This window comes from Pleurodeles waltl, chromosome 6, assembly GCF_031143425.1.
Source record: "Pleurodeles waltl isolate 20211129_DDA chromosome 6, aPleWal1.hap1.20221129, whole genome shotgun sequence".
Taxonomy (NCBI): Eukaryota; Metazoa; Chordata; class Amphibia; order Caudata; family Salamandridae; genus Pleurodeles; species Pleurodeles waltl.
This window is the reverse complement of record NC_090445.1, coordinates 841,952,472-841,974,121: the sequence shown is the minus strand read 5'-3', so window position 1 is coordinate 841,974,121 and position 21,650 is coordinate 841,952,472. Positions and strand designations below refer to the sequence as shown.

At 43.3% G+C, this 21,650-nt stretch overlaps 1 protein-coding gene across 2 annotated transcripts in view; it reads right to left on the bottom strand.

The window, feature by feature from the left end:
• BTRC (beta-transducin repeat containing E3 ubiquitin protein ligase) overlaps window positions 1–21,650 on the bottom strand; it is a 1,279,452-nt gene that overhangs the window by 522,573 nt on the left and 735,229 nt on the right. For both annotated transcript variants that reach the window (XM_069239553.1, XM_069239552.1), the window contains one exon: window positions 10,681–10,912. In XM_069239553.1, coding sequence (XP_069095654.1) covers window positions 10,681–10,912 — 232 coding nt within the window. The remainder of the gene's footprint in view (window positions 1–10,680; window positions 10,913–21,650) is intronic.

The following is a 21,650-nucleotide window of genomic DNA, read 5'->3' as shown; positions in this document are numbered from 1 at the left end:
AATTCAGCCAGAAATTCAACAGGCCTGACAACCAACAGGCTGACCGAGGGCAGGAGAGAGGCAGTCCCACCACCAGCACTGCCACGTCGTCACAACTCCGCCTGCCATATTAGGAGTCACTTTTGTACACGGGGACCCCTGCCCGGTGGTGAAACACTGGCGGTTCGCACCATAGTGCACCATCCAATGAGAAACATTGCTGTCAATGTGGGACTAGGGCCCACAACGACAATCAGCAGCAGTGACGGTCAGGTATGCGGTGGCCATCACCCCCTCCATTTGCCAAACGTGCATGTGTGTGCGTGTATGTGTGCAGGTATGTGTGTGCCTGTATGGGTGTGTGGGGTTGCGTGGGGGTGCGACAGGAATTAATATTTCTGTTGCCGGGTACATTACCACCAGAGTTTTCGTGGCGGGGCGACCGCCACAAAAACCCTGGTGGTTTGCACCCTCAATTACGGCTGGCAGTGTGAGGCATGTTGCCGGCCCAGAGGAGGCCACCGCCGGCCGCGGCGGTCTGCCCACACTAGTGGAACTGGCAGCGGTTTCACATCAGCTGCACCGCCATGCTCATGATATGGCAGTCTTCACCACCGAGACCGCTGCAATGAGACCGCTACCTGCACCCCGGTGGAGGGCCTCAGTCTTCTCACTGCTCGCTTCCTCCAATTGTGCTCGAAACAGAATCAACCAGCATCTGGCTAACGACAGTGAATGTATGAACCAAAATTATCCAAAGTTTAACTCAGACAAGACCAAAGTCCCCAATTTCTAGAACAACCACTCTCCCTGATCTAATACATGGTGGAGACCCCAAACCCCCAACCAAGGAGCCCCCCTCCCACCCAGGGCTCACTGCATATCTGGCTCCCCAGGCCAGAAACCAATGAACAAACTGCCAAGCTTACCTCAACTTGTTGCTTGATTGCCTCTCAGCTGGGTTACTGCACTGCCATTTATTTCATCCAATCAAAATATTTCATCAATCAATTGCAGCTAATCCAAAACAAGGCAGCCCACCTTGTATGGGGCTTTCTCTTTTTACAACTATCTCCAAACACCTGTGAGAGCTGATCTGGCTCCCAACAGAGAAGCGGATTCCTTTAAAATCATATGCATTTGCCTCCGCTCCATCCAGTGCCTTGGACCACAGTTTATGCAGGATAATCTCTGCTGTTTCCTTTCTTCCTGCTGTCTTCAGTCCTGTCTCTTTGAGCTGCCACGATACAAGCATTGCTGAATAAGTAGTAAATCGTTCAGCCACCCAGTACCTAAAATCTGGAATGCCATTCCTCTCTTCATTTACGGGATAACCGTGCAGATTGCATTCAAGATTCTGAATTTTCTCGCCATGCCACTGGTAGTCTGTCTCATTACTTTTTTTCACACAATGTGGCACTGAAGTCTAAGTACTGGAATACCTATGATTTCACTGTTGTGGCATAGCAAAATCATGGTTATTTATTCACAATGCCTGGTAGGGACAGTCGCTGAATGGCCTAACTGTGACCAATGTTCTTGCAAGGGTCAGAATGACATCACAATAGTGTGCATTTACCCAAAAGCCTGCTCCACTCAGATCTTGACAATTGGGAGGCAATGTAATGTAAGGTGGATTTGTATAGTGCTGCTTATCACCCTTGAGGGTATCCAGGCGCAGGTACTGAAGGTCTATTTAAGTGTAGCTGAAGTAGAGTGACAGGGTTGGTAGCTTCGAAACAGACATATGAAACAATATGTCTTACTCACAGAAGAAAGCTTACCAGAAGCTGTATTCAGATAATATGCAGACTGCAACTCAATCTGAGGCAGAATCAGTTTGTACTTTGGCTGAGGCAGGAGCAAGTAAAAGAGGCACTAAAGTAATGGAGGCACTACAGGAAGAGGAAAAGGGGCTGGAGAGAAGTGAAACGGAAACAAATGCCAGAGGAACAGGATAGAGTACAGGCTCTTGGAGCTTCGAGTTTTAGGACCTTGTTTATTTTAATAAAAAGGCAGTATTGAAGCATATACAAAGGTGAAAGTCTCCTTTAATCTCTAACAAACCGGAATTTGTTTTGTTAGAAGTGTCCTACCTAGTTAGGAAAGCTGCCAGCAGCTTGCTGTATTTTGCAGGATAATTGCAATGAAGATTCGGTACTCTCCTGTCAACGCTCATTTTTTGGCCCTCTGGAGTATTGGGGAGAACAGCTCCCTGCATGCTGCGTCATTGCAAACCGGGAGGGCCCAACTTACGAAGAAGGCACAGCAACAAAAACCCAATGCTTTTAAGAACAACCAGTGATGTGCCCCAACGTAAGAGATTTTCTTGGGTGAAGACCACTGAGGTGGAATTAAGAACCACTCAACAAGGCTGATGGAGAATTGCAGTTGGTTGGAGCTACTTTGCATGGGATTTTTTGGAAAACCAGGTTGTTCTCCTTGGAGTAGTGTGAATTGTCCTCTAGAATCAGAGTCAGACTGGTTTAGATCATCACATCGCATGTAATAGGAGACTGTGGGGGTTATTCTAACTTTGGAGGAGGTGTTAATCCGTCCCAAAAGTGACGGAAAAGTGACGGATTTACCACCAGCCGTATTACGAGTCCATTATATCCTATGGAACTCGTAATACGGCTGGTGGTATATCCGTCACTTTACCGTCACTTTTGGGACGGATTAACACTCCTCCAAAGTTAGAATAACCCCCTGTGTTCTGTAAAAGTAAAGTGTCTTGTTTTACCAATACTCCCTTTAATGCCTTTAATGTTTATATATGTTATTTAATTAGTTTTTGATCGTAAACTCTATAGACTTTTTATAATTACGTATTTCTTAACACATACATTATTTAACTTTAATATTTTTAAATGTAATCTATAACTTGAATGTTGTTAATCTTTTCTAAATGATTGGGTAAATCCATATATAAATAAATATATTTAAACATATATTTTAGTAAATTTTAGGAGTGTTAAAAAATAGATTTAAACTTTAATACCTGTAGCGCCCTGTGAAGTAATGTCCCATGCAATTTGACGCCTGAACTTAATGTAGCAATAACTGCCTGTGATGTAATGTAATGCGATGCAATGTCCCCCGAAGTACTGCCTGCAATGTAATAGGGGGTATACCTGCCTCACAGGTTGGTCTTCGCAGACACCCAGTTTTGCAGAACAGAACAATGTAAACTGAAAACAGGAATAGATTTTCATAACAACGTTAAAGTAGACAGATGATTCGATCATAAAGGGGTGGAGTTTAATTTTTCAGAATCCATCCAGAAGTTCCAAAAATAAGTACAGACAAAGTGGATAGGTGGCTTCCAAACAAGTAAGCTGTGAAAAATAGATCCAGGGAGAGAGAACAGGAAAACTATCCAGGAACTCAGTTTTGCTCATATGACCGTTCAATTAAATCAATTTCTTGCAGCCTGTTCCTCCAGATTGCCAGCCATGCCTACCAAATAATGTGGTTATACCTACTGGATAGACAGACTAGTTTCATACCACTTTGGTAGTATGGGCAGTGTTTAATTTGAGCCAGTGGTTTCTGGTGCGGGGCTTTGGTACCTGTTTTTGAGGGCCAGCACTTATTTTTCTTTCTTAAGCACTTACTGAGAGCAAAAGACACACGAGGGAATGACAGAGAAAGATAAAATCGAAAAAGCGCCACAAATAGAGAAAGCAGAAAGCTGCAAGAGTGAGCTGAAGGGGCTGGAAAAGGCTGTAAATGGATTAAAGAGGCACGAGATGGTTTCAGGATTATGCTGCCTCTGTATTCCCTGCTCACACATTTAATTGTAGCAGCCGTGTGTTTCAGAGGAGCGCTGCGGGCACCAGCATTTTTTTATTTAGAAATTAAGAGCTGAGTATTGGGCTAGTCAAGTTGGCTTACAGTACTTTCAACATGCCCAACATGTCTTCTCGATTTTGGAACTAGCAAATTGCATGGCTCTTCTCAGTGGTTAGTGCCCCGGTAGGCAAAGCATATTATATGTGGTCGGGACTGAAAAACGCGAGATGCCTTTTCCAAAGTACAACAAACATAATGGTAAGGTGGTTATGTTCAGCGTTAAGGGCTCTAAAGATAACCCCAGAAATGCAATTTACCCTCTCTTATACATTCCCCTGGTGCAGAAACTGTAATCCTTCTGGACAGCTCTAGGAAAAAGAGTTTTTCATTTAAAAAATATATGAATATTCTAGTAATACTCAGACAGAAAGCGCTCAATGAAAAACAGGTCCTTAATTTGAAAAATCCTACATAAAATTCTAGAAATAGAGAGCTCTTTTTGAAAGAGAGACTTAGTTACGGTGTAGCTATGGTAAGAAACGCCTAGCAACACTTCTGAGGTCAGACCATATCACAACGTCTTCATCTTGAAACGGGTTGCGAAGACGCAGACGTGATCAAATCAGTGCAAAAAGTTTCTGGGCATGCTTTTCAACTTTAGAAGAAATGCTGGAAACAACACTGAGCAATTTAAATGCTGTTGCATAATTAATTTGCAATATTGTGATGCGAGCTCTTCCAAAATATTAATTTGTGCTTTGAACTAAATGTAATATTGTTACAATGTATTAATCCAATTAAATTTACAATAGAGAGAGCCCAGTCCTCTGAAAAATCGAAAGAATAAACTCCAGTCCAAGTGGCAAGGCAAAAAAAAAAAAAAACTCTACAATTTCATGCAACTTTCTTCCGTAGTTTGTTTCAGATGATCACTAAAATGGTCAAATAGTGGGACAGCCAATCGGCCTGCAACTGAGGTACAACAGCCGAACATTTGGTGGGATCCCGCTGTGGTCCCCAGGCCACTTGAACTTGGGTGGGCAAAGGCCCACCGAACAAGAATTCTTCTGCTGCGCCACTCGACCCCGACGGCCGCCACAACCACATTGCCACCGTGTGTCCACATTCAACAACGGATCTCAGGGAAGTCCCTGTTGATCCATGCTGGACTTACCAGACATGGTCATTGGCGGTTTGGCATCCTTTGGTTCTCTGGACCCCATGCAGCCCCCAAATCCCCTTCCCCTGCTGTAAGCCACAGGAGCAACATCTATATAGGATTGAGAGATGGCTGCTCACTACCGCAATTAAGGTGAGGTCTGAATCCCTCATGCGTGCACCTGCCAGATGACAAAGTTACTCAGGGTGGGGAGGCCTACCCTACTGTTGTTTACTTTCAACACCAACCCCGTTGGGTACCTCCCACTGCACTGATAGACTGGCAGAAATCATCCACCACCAAAACCATGGGGGCCCACTGTAATCTCAGACCACACCACCCTGATCCGCACCTTTCAAAAATGTGCAGACCACTGCTGCTAGGCTTGACCCCTCCATTTAAGCACAGCTAGATGATAGACATGGTACCAGCAAGACTACTTGGCATAGCTCTGTCCCAAACTCCAATACAACAAAAAAGATACCTCCATTAAATGCTTCCTCCAGAACCCATCCCAGAACAAATCCCACAATGAAACACCACCACCAATGGCAGTGAATTAATGGCAGTGAATTAACAGACAGATAACCCGGGTGAGGGCATGCAAACCACCACTAAGAACCTCCTCTTTCCAATTTGTCCATTAGATATGAGATTACATCGAGGGGGTGAAGACGGACGTATGTCGAGAATGACCTTCACACCCTCCAAAGGAATGTTGACGTCTCTAAAGGACGCATAGTGCAATCCTAACAAACACTAGACAAACATTCCGGGAAATGTGAAATCTCACAGCAATGGATTCTTGAACTGACGGATCAACAAACCCACCTCCAGGAGAAGTGTGAGGAATTGAAAAATGGGTCACGTCGCAACAATGTGCACATTTGTGAAGTCCCAGCCACGGACGCCAATCTTCCTCATTACCTCTCTGATCTCGTCCATGTCAGCCTGGAACCACAGGGTGGTGCCTCTCTGCTGAGCTGAGAAGTGTCTTTCTGATGTCCTCGCCCACATGTACTGCTTCACAGAAAAAAAGGAGATCATATCTAAAGCACGACAAGGGGATCCTATTTCTTTCAACGGTTCGCATCTCCTCCTCTTTCAGGACCTATCAGCTACATCCCTAGGGAAAAGGCGTGCCTTCAACCAGTTACAGATTTTTTCAACCCCTGAGCCACAAAATAATACTAGACACATCTGTTCAATATTGCCTTCATCTGGGAGGTTCGCATACACCTTACAGCTTCCCTCCAAGAAGCTAAACAAATCCAGAGCTACCAATTAATAATCAGGGGCATGCCTCTCCAGAACTCAGAACGTTCCCGGCAGTGCCCACTCCAGCAATGAGTGCCAGAACACAGCGACAGTACTGTTTAAGTGCCACAGTGATTGAACACAGCAAAGCCTGACTCCTCAAACACTTTCATAAAACTAGCGAGAACAACCCAAAAACCTTCACCTAACTGCCGGTAGGGTTCTATGGCACGATTTTGGTGCAGCGGTTCTACTCTACGGCACAACATACACCGCTCGATTCTCCTTGTCAAACCAGGCCAGGCAGGACTGGACCACCTCATGACTTCCCCATGGCCCACTGACTCTCCTCAACTCTATTTGACACTAGGGTGGAAAGACCCCCTCCTCAACTTTGTGGGCACCTCCAGTCAATGAGGGTATCCTTCAGGAGTTTTGCCGCAAACTATGGTTAGTTGGTTTACATAGCTTTTTTTATTGTTGTTGTTTTCTTCTCCTTTGGTGGGGGGGCGGGAGAAAACACCATATACACCAAGACTTACCTATGCAAACCCAAGCAGTATGCCCTCGAGATAATCGCTCACCTTCTCCCAGTACAACATTACAATCATGTCTAATCTCAGCAACTCCTGCTAAAATGTAAGCATCCTCTACAAGCTCCTCTGCCTTATAGCTCAAGTATATTTCCTCCAGAAAACCCACCTCCTGAACTTAGATACCCGCAGACTACAGTCCATGAAATTCCCCATACAGCTCAGCACATGCTGTTGAATGCAGCCACCAGTCAGGAGATGCGGGCCCATGGGTGGTGGTTAACGACCTCTGGGAGGGCAGCTCTGTATGTGTGGCATCTACCTGTGCGGCCAGTATGGGACAAGAACAATTCCTGCAAGACACTCTCCAGTCAACAGTAGCTTTTGCAGAAGGACCCTCCAAAACTGGAGGCAACTTCAATATGGTGCCCTGAGCCAAGGTGGGACTACAGAACTGTCTGCAGAGCAGCGAGCCTCTCTTGCTGATCTAGGGTTACTAGATGTCGGGTACACATGCCATCCCCTCACAACAGATAACTCTGACTACTCAGCAGCAAACTACATGTGCCCACATTGACCTCTTCCTTATAGATAAGGACCTGGAACACACCGTATTAGGGGCAGACGAACACCTCAAAACCCTCTCAGATCACAAACCAATAACCCTGACCCTCCGCTGGGATGGGGGAAAACCACTGCATGGCCAATGGCATCTCAACAACTCCCTTCCCTGTGACCTGGTAGTGGTGGCAGTGATCCAGGAGACACTCACTGCATACCTGACCCGTACTGACGCAGAGGACACAGACAAACACACAGTCTGGGACGCTTTCAAGGCAGATATTCGGGGACCCTTTATCAGTAAGGCAGCCAGGCACAAGCGCATATGCAATCTAACTAGATCCCAACTAACCTGACGGTTAGTGACCCTCGAACAGCAAAATAAACATTTACCCTCTAACAAACTATGGTGTAGGTTTTGGCAGTATGCGGTCAGCTATACACACTAGAGCTAGATAGGACTAACTTTGTACTGGCCCAAATAGGACCATACTTCCACAGGTTGAGCAACAAACCAGGCACTCGATTGGCTCACTTACTATGGGTCCATGCAGGCATATCAGCAAAATCAGGGCAGGCAATGTAACCCATAAATAGACTGGGGGTAAACCCCTAGCCTTTTGATTCTTCTATCAATCCCTCTACACAGCAGCCTTGACCTCTGCTGAACGCAGAGACAAATTCCTAAACTCTATCACCCTCCCACACGTCTCAGTAGATGCAGCCGTGGAAATCAATGTGTCCATCTCCACAGCTAAAATCCCAACAGACATTCCCCAACTCAAACCCTCCAAAAACCCAGGAATAGACAGATTTACCCCTCTCTTCTACAAGCATTTTGCCCCTCAGCTCTTTCCAGTCCTTCTGACCCTCTTCAACTCCCTTATCACTGAGCAGAGAGCATACACCTGTCTGACAGAAGCATCTAATAAATTATCATCTAAACCCAGCAAAGACTCAAAGCTTTGTTCATTCTATTGCCCAATAATTCTCCTGAACACAGACCTGAAACATTTTTGCGAATGTCCAGCCAATCACCTTGACAGCCTGATGCCTGACTTTATCCACACCAATCAGGGAGGCTTCATAATCAATCAAACCTCTAGTGGCAAGACTAAACTTGGCCTCCATCTTATTGACATTTCCAGGAAAAAAACAAGGACGGCTGCCCCCGTCCCCTCCCTATTTAATCTCTTTGTGGAACCCTCACCTCCAGACCATCAGAAACACCCTGCAGATACATGGCATCTCCTTTTGCAGGGATATCTTCAGGGTATCTGCTATTGCCAGTGAAATTTTTCTCTCTTCACAGACCCCTGGTGCTCTCTCCAAGCTATGATTCACCTCACAGAGGAGTTCCAGGCAGAGGCCAGCCTACGGATCAACATATTGAAATCAGAGGATGTGATCCTAGTAGGTGGGAACACCCTGGCAAAGTAGCTAACCCCAATTATGCCATTCCGAAGGCTGGCAAACTCTATCAGATACCTGGGTATCCAATTGACAACAAAACTTTCCATCTGTGCCAAACTCAATTTCAAATCCCTCCTACGCAAGAATAAAACATCACTATTGGCCTGGAGAAACCACTCGCTCTCATGGAAGGGACGTATAGCAGCTCTTAAAACTACTCTTCTAAAGAACCATCCTATACCTCTTTCAAACGATACCCTTACCATTCCCCAAGGAGGGTACAGCCCATCTTCAAGCTGCCTGCCCATTGTACATTTGGGGGGGGAGGGCAACCCCAGATTAGCCTTTCAGATTTGAACTCAAAACCCTCGGGAGGGAGGATTGGGAGTGATGCATTTACTGCGCATCTACTGGGCGTCCTGACTATGCTATGTGAATTACTCAAGGGGGAAACCAATAAACCCCGGGTGTTTTATAGACCAGACCCTCGCATCCAGACCACTAAACAAAGTCCAGTTGGTTCCTAGGGCAACAAGAGGCACACACCTGAATACTTCCCCAGTCACAAGAGTCTCTCTAGCAGTCTGAGACTTGATCACCACCAACCAGGGTCTCACCTCCTTCCGCTACTCTCCCCTCTCCCACCCATCTTAGACAATCCAGATTTCACTCTGCGATTAGAAAAATTAGCTTTCACAATCTGAAGCGAAAAGGGTTGCTTCGTCTCCAGGACCTCTTCACAGAAGACCATCAAGGAGCTTAAGCTTGACTATGGGATACCAGTGTCTGAGTGTTTCCACTACCTTCAGCTCCACCACCAGGTCTTGCACAGCAGCATTAAATCATAGGTGACTAGAGCACTCACTTCTTTCAAAAAGTTTCTTAAAAGCCTCACTTCCTTCATAGCCTTAGTCTCTAATGTCTATAGTCTTCTCAATACCCAGACAACAATAACCAAAGCATCATTCCAACTGCTCTGGGAGAGGGATCTGAAGATTACCTTAGACACTAAACAATGGCAGGAGGTGTTTCACCACAGCAGCAACTTTGACCACCACACACAGGGAAGAGAGATCCTTTATAAAATTCTGTGACGCTGGCATCTCACTCCTCATCACCTACATGTTACCCACACCACCTACCTCAAGGCATATTGGCTTAGATCTGGCAGCAGCAGCACTCTCACACACATCCTCTGGTACTGCCCTTACCTGGAGGAGTTTTGGGATGCTATCTTGTCAGCGATGTTCCAGTTTGAAGGCTGGGATTCAAACAAACTTCCTGAATTTGCAATTCTAGGCAGACTTCCTGAGGGATTTTACCCACTGCACTCTACAGTGGGCAAATGAATATCCCACCTCTTCTTCGCTGTGAAACACTCAGTTCTCGCACTCTGGGGAAAACCACCTATCCATTCAAATATTGGATCCACAAGCAGTGGCGCCTGCTGAACCACAAAAAAAATCGCCTATTACTTGGTGGACAAATCGCAGCTTTTCCACAAACTATGGGACCAAGTTCTTGACTAAATGAACTCTGACTTACGTGGCACAATGTATCCTCAGGGACACTGTGCTTAGGGTCTACTTGAAAGAACACTATTGCCTCTATTTGGCTTAACACACACCGCTGATCCCCATGCGTATATAAATTATGTCACATTATGTGATTAACCTAGTGTGAGGGCAGAAGAATTATGACCGCTTTGTTGGGAAGCTGGTTTTGAAGGTACTATTTTTGTGCCAAGGTATGCAAAACCTCAATAAAAATCACTGGAAAATAAAATGGTGTATTAATTTCCAGATCAATTTGACTTCCTGATGATGAATATAGATTGAAACTTTCACATCACACCATGTTATTAGCCTTAAAAGTAAGACTGAATGAAGAAAACATTTGACTGATAAACTGAAATAGTTACCCAATGACCAAGAGTTTGTAAATCTTTCACAAAAATCTATAATGGACGTTCATGCATCTTACCGGGAAGTGCGGTGATAAAGTCCCTTTGCAACATCGGCATAAGGTAAGAATTAATATGTCCATGCTGGTAATGGCACATTCGCGATATCAGGTGTTCTACAAACGCTACTTGATCTGATTCCGACCACTGATCAAAAAACTTCATGCACAAATATTTCTCCTTTTCAAAGTTTGCTTGATGTTTTCTCTGCTTGGACATAATCATACCAGAAGTGCCATCGGCGAGAACGGTCTGTGGATTCAAAGGAAAAACAGGCAAACGTGAAATTAAAATCTGCAGACGCCGCTTTTAGTATGACACCTGCTACACAACAGGAAAGGACAACACAAATATTTAGAACCATCAATTATGTTAACATTAAACCTGCCGTATTCCACTGACAATCAGAACTGGATTTTCCCATGCTTAGAAACAAGTCTATACGAGCAACACAAATGATAATAAGACATGTCATGGCCTCATGTTACCAAAGCCTCGATCACTAGCAAAATACCTATGCTAGATGTACTTTTCTATAATAGATTTACCAGGGCACCTTCTACTTATGGAAATGTCCTGGATGTCTCTTCTACCTTAACCAAAGGAATTTCCAATCAATTATAAGTGATGACCTCTCACACTTCATCAGTGAATCCTGGCTGATGTTGCTTGTTGAGAGCTACTGGGTGCTGCCGGACCACTGTCTTGTCTGGCTCTTTTCTCTAAAAGGCTGAAAGAAAAGTAGCATCTGTCTCTGAATCATGTAAATCTGGTATGACTGGGCTGAAACAAGTCAGTGTCTGGTGAAAAGGAAAAGTTACCTGTTAGACTAGTTCTCCAATGGGGGGGGGGGCATGGCTGAGACGCCTGCAAGATGGCTGCTCTCCGTTGAAGCTCCACATCGTCACGGAGATGTTTTAGCTTCGTTTGGCGGCATTTTGGCACTATGGACAGAGATAATAGAGGCACAGAGATGGGAACATAAGAGCAGCAGGTATATTACCGCTGGAATAATTTTGGAGCGTGTTTTTTGGCTTTTTTGGCCCCTCCTCAGCTTTGGTGGCTGCCATTTTGATTTTTGGATTTTTTTTTTTTTTGGGAAGGAAAAAAGAAGAGAAAAATGACTGCATACTTTAATGTTGTAGGACGCAGGTACTCTATGAAGCTCATTTTTCTTCTTTAATATTGGATTATTCTTATCCAGCCACGTTCCTCTACAATTGGGATATGGTCAGCATCTACAGCCTCTGGAACTATTTGTGTCATTAATAATTTTAGAGATTTCATGTATTGCGCATTTTTCACACTGCAGTGCTGCATTTAAGATAATTTTTACACTATCTATCAGCTCTGAGTTTATTCTCTGGATACTTATTTTCTATGGAGCCTCCCTCCTCTTCTTCTTCTTCAATGGTTGCAGCGGTTTCTGGAACTATGTCCTCGTCACAGAAGGACTATAATAATACCTCTAAATGACAAAAGAAGCACCCTTCCTCTCCGACAAAATATCCTTTGCCTCTGACCCTGGAAGACCTTATGGACGAAGTAAAACACTTGAAGCCATTTGTGATGGAAAGTAATGCTACCCTTCAAAGGATTGAAGAAAAGTGGTCAAGTCTGGAATCCATGGTCTCAGAGGCTGAGCAAATGATCAGTAATATGCAGGATGAGGTTACTAAGATTGATGCCATGTCTAAAGAAATTTCACTCCAAACTGAGGACTTGGAAAATCATAACCGGCGTAACAATCTTAGAATTTATGGCATTCCTGAGGAGGTGGACGGCAATGACATAGGGCCTGATTCTAACTTTGGAGGACGGTGTTAAACCGTCCCAAAAGTGGCGGATATACCACCTACCGTATTACGAGTTCCATAGGATATAATGGACTCGTAATACGGTAGGTGGTATATCCGCCACTTTTGGGACGGTTTAACACCGTCCTCCAAAGTTAGAATCAGGCCCATAATCTCTTTCCTGAAAACTAATATTCCAAAAATAATTGGGCTCATGGATGGTACTGCTCTTAATATACAATGCGAACATCGTGTGGGGCCCAGATCTTCTGGTGTCTCATCACCTGATCGTCCAAGAGGCATAATTGTAATTTGTTTTTATAGTATACTGAGGTACTCATGGTTTTGGAAGCAGCCAAGCAAAGGAAACAGATGCTGTGGTCTAGTCATAAGATTTTCTTCTCACAGGATGTGGCACATGCTACGGCTGCTCGTTGCAAAGTGTTTCTTGCACTGCATCCAGGGTTGAGCTCACTAAACGCTCGTTATGGACTGGTTCATCCTTGCTTCTTTAAACTAACATACAAAGATTGTACTTTTACATTTGCCTCGCCTGCTGATCTGAAAATGTTTATTAGCCAATGCAAGGGTGAAGAAATGGAATGTTGCAAATCTTGATTAATCATTGTTGGTTCTTAAGAAGTTCTTTGCTGATATATTGTCTTAAGTCACTGATCAATTTTATTTTTATTTATTTTTTATTTATTATTTTTACTCTTTTTACAGATACATCACGCTTCATTTGTTTCCCTAAATCCGATATGTGTCCCTTTCCTGTGTCATGTTCCAGACCCATTGTCTTCATTTGTTCTCAGTTGTCGGTAAGTGTTTCGTATGAGTCATTATTGTTCATATTTATGCTGTATTATTTATTTCTCCTGATAATAATGTCTTCGTGGCCTTCTGTCTCCTCTCATGTGTAGCTCCGGTTGTGGACCATCTTAGCTTTTTCCGTGCTTCCCCACTCTCCCACTTTATTGTCACTGTATTGTTTTTACTTTGTCCTACTATGGCTCTAGCCATTAGGCTCCTTGCCATCTTCTCTGCTTTTATCACCATTTGCGCTCTCTTTTTTTCTTTCTTTGCTCTTTTCTTCCTTCCTTCTTTCTTATTCGACTGATATTTGGTTGTTCATTCTACATACCTTTTGGTATCATAAGATCAAGTGGTTTCTAACTTACTGTTAGATAAATTGTTTTATGTTGATAATGTTGCTACAGATATATCTTTTTGTTGTTCTGCAAGTTGGTTTAAGTCATGCGTGTTGTTTCTTGGAATGTGAATGGTTTACGCAATCCCATTAAGAAGCAGAGAGTCCTTTCACATCTTTCCAAGTAAAATTTCAAGGTTGCCATGTTGCAAGAAACCCATACCTCTGATAAGGATATTAATTCTTTGAGGCGGCATTGGGTGGGTCATATTTTTTGTTCTATGGCACTCCATAAAAATGGGGTTATTATTTTATTTCCTAAATCACTTTCCATACAGAGAGAGATAGAGGAGAGAGATGATGAAGGGACATGGCTTCTTCTTCACCTCACTATCAATAATGTCCCATACACCTTACTCAACATTTATGGCCCTACAGTTACTGATCTAAAATTTTGGGAAAATATTTCACGGGTTTTACGCTCCTGTCCGAATGATAATCTTAAATTGGGCAGAGATTGTAATCAAGTTATGGACCACTTTACGGACAGGCACTCCCTTTCCAGATATATCCCTGATAAAATGCAAAAAACATTCAAGAATGCCATTCATTCCAGAGGCTTGAAAGATGCTTGGAGGATATACAATCGAGATAGTTTAGAATTCACCTTTCATTCTTCCATGCACAATTCAAAATTTAGAATAGATTATATTTTTTTGACACCTCACTTGCTTACTCATCTATGCACGATGAAATAGGCACTATACTAATATTGGATCATGCACCTATGTTTATAGATATTGACATAACAACTGAATCTTGTCGGGCATGGAGATGGCGCTTTAATAACTATTTGCTGAAGGATCAGGTCTTTGTAGATAAATGAGAAGTATTTCTTAAGGAATATTTTGATCTCAATCTGACGCCTTCCTTGCAATTCCATATTGTCTGGGACGCTTTTGAAGCCTCGGCCAGAGGTTTCATAATTGACTATGTGGCTACAAAGAAGAAAAAGTTTCTCACAGAGTCGGCTCTTCTCTTATCATCTATTAAATCTCTGGAACATAAATACCTTACATCAAATGATAATGATACTCTTAAACTCCTTATTCAATCCAAACTGGGTTTTAATAAGAAGTCCACTGAACAAGCCTCAGGCACGCTTTTAAAAATTAATTCTAAATTTTATGGTGGGTGTAATAAAGCTGGAAAGATGCTTGCAAATTAACTTAAAGTCAAATCCCGAAAATCTAAGATCTCACATATCATAGACAACAAGGGGAATAATAATTTTAGAAATGAGGATATTTTGCAAGGTTTTTCAGATTTTTATCAAAATCTCTATACGCCTGAATCATCCCCCTCTGAGGCTGATCTTGAATCCTTTTTAAAATCTCTCCCATCTCGACCAAATCAATCTCAAGACCTTTCTTCCCTAGATAAAGAAATATCTGTGCAGGATATTAAGACCGCTTTAGCAAAATTACCAAAAGATAAAGCTCTGGGCCCGGATGGCTTTACAGCTGAATTTTACCTTCATTTTTCACACATTCTTCTTCCGCATTTGTATTCTCTTTATTATCAATTTATTCAGTATGATAGGGCTCAAGGTACGTTTTCTCAAGCAATGCTTTGCCTCATCCCTAAAAAAGATAAGGACCTTTCTCTGTGTGGTAATTATCGGCCAATCTAATTTAGACTGTAAGATATTTGCTAAAATATTAGCTCTTCGGGTAAATCAGATTATACAGGATTTAATTGGTTTTGAACAAACTGGCTTTGTTAAAGGCAGATATATTACTGATAATTCCAGAGCCTTACTAAATATTTTACATCTTGCTTCTGCAAATACTATTCCAATGGCTGCCATTACTTTGGATACAGAGAAAGCTTTTGATCGTATTAATTGGCTTTTTATGATGCGAGCCCTGAAATGGCACGGTTTTGGACCTGTAATTGTAAAATATATTAATAGATTATGGGGGTGATTCTCGCCCTGGCGGGCGGCGGAGGCCGCCCGCCTTAGTTCCCCCCTCAAGAATACCGCACCGCGGTCATTAGACCGCTGCGGGTATTCTGTGTTTTACACTGGGCTGGCGGGCGACCGCCAAAAGGCCGCCCGCCAGCCCAGTGTAAAACTACCTTCCCACGAGGACGCCGGCTCAGAATTGAGCCGGCGGAGTGGGAAGGTGCGACAGGTGCAGTTGCACCCGTCGCGAATTTCAGTGTCTGCAAAGCAGACACTGAAATTCTTTTTGGGGCCCTCTTACGGGGGCCCCTGCAGTGCCCATGCCATTGGCATGGGCACTGCAGGGGCCCCCAGGGGCCCCGCGACACCCCATACGCCATCCTGTTCCTGGCGGGAGAACCACCAGGAACAGGATGGCGGTATGGGGTGTCAGAATCCTCCATGGCGGCGCAGCTTGCTGCGCCGCCATCGAGGATTCATTTGGGCAGCGGAAAACCGGCGGGAGACCGCCAGTTTTCCACTTCTGACCGCGGCCGAACCGCCGCAGTCAGAATGCCCAGCGGGGCACCGCCAGCCTGTTGGCGGTGCCCCCGTCATTTTAGCCCTGGCGGTCTTGGACCGCCAGGGTTAGAATGAGCCCCTATATTCTTCCCCATCCACATCTATCTTCTTAAATGGAGTTCAATCTTCTTATTTTTCCCTTTATCGAGGTACTAGGCAAGGGTGTCCATTATCCTCCTTGCTATTCATTTTATCTTTGGAACCTTTCTTATATTCCTTGAAGCAATCTAATTTGTTTATCGGGTTTGTGCATAAAGATTTGCAAATCAAATTTACTGCTTATGCTGATGATGTTATCTTGTATGTTTCTAATCCACAGACATCGTTGCCTGTATTTATTGAACTACTGAACTGATACTCTAACCTCTCAGGTTATAAATTAAACTTAAATAGATCCGAAGTTCTTCCTTCAAATAAATTTTGTTTAAAACATATGTTTGAAGAAACGGATTTTAAATGGACCCCCACACATATAAAATGTCTGGGACTAAGTACACCCCTTCAATTCCGGCTACTATTCAGCTTAATTTGGCATATCTTGTTAAAAAGAATTAGTGGCATGTCGGATAAGTGGTCTCCTCTCTATTTATCTTGGTGAGGTAGGTTGGAATCGATCAAAATGATGATGCTCCCAGTGATCAATTTTTATCTGTCTATGTTACAGGTCAAAATACCTTTGAAACTTTTTAAATTGCTTAATTGCATTGTGATAAGCTTTCTATAGACTGGACGCAAAGCACGCATACCTCTTTCCTCACTGTGCAAACCTAAGGATGTAGGTGGAGTTAATTTTCCGAATCTTTGTCAATATCATTCCTCCTTTATATTGAAACAAGTCCTACCTTATATTTATTCTCCTCAAGAAATGTCTCCATCGATTTGGTATAAATTGGAGGAAGCAATTATTTTTCCTTTCCCATTTCAATCAATATCATATTTTTCATACTCTCCTAGAGGGTTCTCATCTCCTTGTCTTAAGCAATACATCTTAATTGTTTATCCACTCTTAACTAAACCATTATCATCATTACAAACATTCCTGGAATCCTCTTTTTGGCTTAATAGAAATATCATGTTATTCAATCATACTCTCTTTTGGAGAGAGTGGGTAATTAAAGGTATTTTACAAGTCAAACAATTGTTTGAGCATATGCTACCTCCCTCTTTTTCTGAACTCCAAATTTAATTTAATTTATCAGCCACCCACATGCCAAAATATCAAAGGTTAATAACCCTTCTGGCACAACAACTAAATATCTGATTGCTAGATCCAACCCCCTGCTCCAACTTTAGTTCCTATGCAGCTTTCTCCCTGCACCCCTACCAAAGCCTCTCACATGGATAAATACCTACATTATCAGTTCCCAAGCCATGTTAAAAATAAAATAGAGCTTACTTGGGAAATGGGCCTCAATTGCTTTCTCTCTGTTCAAACATGGAATTGCATTTGGTCCAAAATCCATCATACATCCTGTAATGCCAGTACTACACAGGCCATTCATTATTTTTATCATAGCCCTTTATTAACTCCTCTCTCTTTCTCTAAGTATGACCCAAGCATTCCGGATTTTTGTTGGACCTGCTCTGATACACCAGGCACCTACCTACACTCTTTCTTCCAATGCCCAGCTACTGCTTCTTTTTGGCAAAAATTTTGTAATAAAATTGCACAGATATGAAATGTTAATTTTCCTTTTGACATTGTCAACATCTTTTTGGGAAGTTCCTCTCCTATTTGGATTGGCGCCCGTAAAGTGGGCCGTTTTGTGGATTTGCTCATTGCTCTAGCATTACAAGTTATCACGTCAAACTGGAAGGATGCTCCTAAGATCACTTTTAATGGATGGTGGAACGTGCTTTGTCATCATCACAGATTAGACAGAGCATCTGCTATCTCTACAAAACAACTTCTTCAAAAAGACTCATTTTGGTCACCTCTTACAACTTATTTATGTCTCCCACCATCTCAATTTCGTAATAACACTTTCGTATTCCAGCCACCATGAAATTATAGTTTCAATACATTTTTCGGATACTATTTAATTACTGTTCTTATTGTTTGATGTTTTATTATAATTACTGGTTCTGGTCATGTATTTTCATTTTATTATCTTTTAATTTCTCTCTTTTTCCTTTTTTTCTTTCTATATCTTTTTCCTTCGTCTTCTCTTTGCTGTATTTATCTTATATCCTCTCTTTTCTTTTCTGAAACAAAAAACATAAATTGCGAGTCTAGAAGCGGTTCATTCTTTTCTTTTAGCTCAGAATTCAGTATTTATAGCCAGAACTATATTCATGCTTTATTCTTAAACTCTGAATATATTAGATTTTTGTGCATTGCTTTTTGGAATAATCTGATAAAAAAAAAATCTGTAAGTTATTGTTCCTTTTTGCTCATATTTCAAATAATAAAGCATTCATAAATAAAAATAAAAAGACTAGTTCTCCATCAAAAACACCTTCATTAAAGGTATAAAAAATTAACATCGTCAACCAGGCGTGAACGCATGGAAACACATTTCAAATAGAAAAGTCTATTTCAAACATAGATAACTTTAATTTGCCTCCCTAAAGAAAACAAGTTTTTACTTTTCTAAAGGCACAATTAGCATAACAAAGAATTTGTCATTTGTTGGATTCAATCCTAAATGCAGGAACTGTGAAGAGATACGCAGCGCAGAAGCCTCATAAATGAGACAATTCACAGTGCACCTCAAGGCAGCAGTGCAGTGACAGTTATGAGTTGATTCTGAAGTGCAAGAGAGTGAGAAAAAAATAAGCATTCACTAATCCAATGGGTCTGCGCTTGGCTATGCTGAGGGGTTGGATGAGAAGATTATTAATTTAATAAACATGCCAAAAATGGGTAATTAGGATTACAGGCAAGGGATTTTGTCTTTCACACCATATAATATTCATGAACATCAAAGAAATCAGCTAGTTTATTCTGGTAGCTCTAGAGAAAATTCAAAAGTCAAGAAAACATAGTGAAAGAAAGTGCAAATAACTGCAGGTCTGCAAGTTCTCACAGAGCCCTGATATTCTTGTTTTCTTGGACTTGAGACTGAACTCAGTCCGTACTGTTTAACCCGATAAAGTTGGTTCCCACTGCAGTCCTTCTAAAAACCTATGCAAACAGGAACTTGTTTAAAGAACACAGCAGAAGCTGTTTTAGTTGCAGTAGGAATGGGCATACAGCCTATCTAGAGGGGCCCTTCTAAAACAAACACAAAATAAATAATATTATGAAATGATAAGACAATATTTTAAAAATACAGGTCTGATTCAGGGACAACTTTTCAGTGGTAATATTCTTTGTATGTTTATGTTCACTTAAATGAAAAGACCCCTTAAACTTAAAATCGGACTCTGACCTTCCTCAGAATATTTATACACTCTTGGAGTGGGTACGGATATCCAAAGCACAGAGACACAGGACTATGAAGAATAAACACAGGTGATGATGGAGAGCGCAGAAGTGGAATGTTGTCCCCCTCTTCAAGAATGGTAATGCACTTTTCGACTTATGAACGAATTACTATTCCTCATCAAAGGAAAAGCAGGCCTCAACGTACTATTGGAATGAATACATACGTGTAGGAAGTTGGCTCTGTATGTGCTATTTCAAAGTAAGGAATAGCATGCACAGAGTCCAAGGGTTCCCCTTAGAGGTAAAATAGTGGTAAAAATAGATAATACTAATGCTCTATTTTGTGGTAGTGTGGTCGAGCAGTAGGCTTATCCAAGGAGTAGTGTTAAGCATTTGTTGTACATACACATAGACAATAAATGAGGTACACACACTCAGAGACAAATCCAGCCAATAGGTTTTTGTATAGAAAAATATCTTTTCTTAGTTTATTTTAAGAACCACAGGTTCAAATTCTACATGTAATATCTCATTCGAAAGGTATTGCAGGTAAGTACTTTAGGAACTTCAAATCATCAAAATTGCATGTATACTTTTCAAGTTATTGACAAATAGCTATTTCAAAAGTGGACACAGTGCAATTTTCACAGTTCCTGGGGGAGGTAAGTTTTTGTTAGGTTAACCAGGTAAGTAAGACACTTACAGGGCTTAGTTCTTGGTCCAAGGTAGCCCACCGTTGGGGGTTCAGAGCAACCCCAAAGTCACCACACCAGCAGCTCAGGGCCGGTCAGGTGCAGAGTTCAAAGTGGTGCCCAAAACACATAGGCTAGAATGGAGAGAAGGGGGTGCCCCGGTTCCGGTCTGCTTGCAGGTAAGTACCCGCATCTTCGGAGGGCAGACCAGGGGGGTTTTGTAGGGCACCGGGGGGGACACAAGCCCACACAGAAATTTCACCCTCAGCGGCGCGGGGGCGGCCGGGTGCAGTGTAGGAACAAGCGTCGGGTTCGCAATGTTAGTCTATGAGAGATCTCGGGATCTCTTCAGCGCTGCAGGCAGGCAAGGGGGGGGTTCCTCGGGGAAACCTCCACTTGGGCAAGGGAGAGGGACTCCTGGGGGTCACTTCTCCAGTGAAAGTCCGGTCCTTCAGGTCCTGGGGGCTGCAGGTGCAGGGTCTCTCCCAGGCGTCGGGACTTTAGGTTCAAAGAGTCGCGGTCAGGGGAAGCCTCGGGATTCCCTCTGCAGGCGGCGCTGTGGGGGCTCAGGGGGGACAGGTTTTGGTACTCACAGTATCAGAGTAGTCCTGGGGTCCCACCTGAGGTGTCGGATCTCCACCAGCCGAGTCGGGGTCGCCGGGTGCAGTGTTGCAAGTCTCACGCTTCTTGCGGGGAGCTTGCAGGGATCTTTAAAGCTGCTGGAGACAAAGTTGCAGCTTTTCTTGGAGCAGGTCCGCTGTCCTCGGGAGTTTCTTGTCTTTTCGAAGCAGGGGCAGTCCTCAGAGGATGTCGAGGTCGCTGGTCCCTTTGGAAGGCGTCGCTGGAGCAGGATCTTTGGAAGGCAGGAGACAGGCCGGTGAGTTTCTGGAGCCAAGGCAGTTGTCGTCTTCTGGTCTTCCGCTGCAGGGGTTTTCAGCTGGGCAGTCCTTCTTCTTGTAGTTGCAGGAATCTAATTTTCTAGGGTTCAGGGTAGCCCTTAAATACTAAATTTAAGGGCGTGTTTAGGTCTGGGGGGTTAGTAGCCAATGGCTACTAGCCCTGAGGGTGGGTACACCCTCTTTGTGCCTCCTCCCAAGGGGAGGGGGTCACAATCCTAACCCTATTGGGGGAATCCTCCATTTGCAAGATGGAGGATTTCTAAAAGTTATAGTCACTTCAGCTCAGGACACCTTAGGGGCTGTCCTGGCTGGCCAGTGACTCCTCCTTGTTTTTCTCATTATTTTCTCAGGCCTTGCCGCCAAAAGTGGGGCCTGGCCGGAGGGGGCGGGCAACTCCACTAGCTGGAGTGTCCTGCTGGGTTGGCACAAAGGAGGTGAGCCTTTGAGGCTCACCGCCAGGTGTGACAATTCCTGCCTGGGGGAGGTGTTAGCATCTCCACCCAGTGCAGGCTTTGTTACTGGCCTCAGAGTGACAAAGGCACTCTCCCCATGG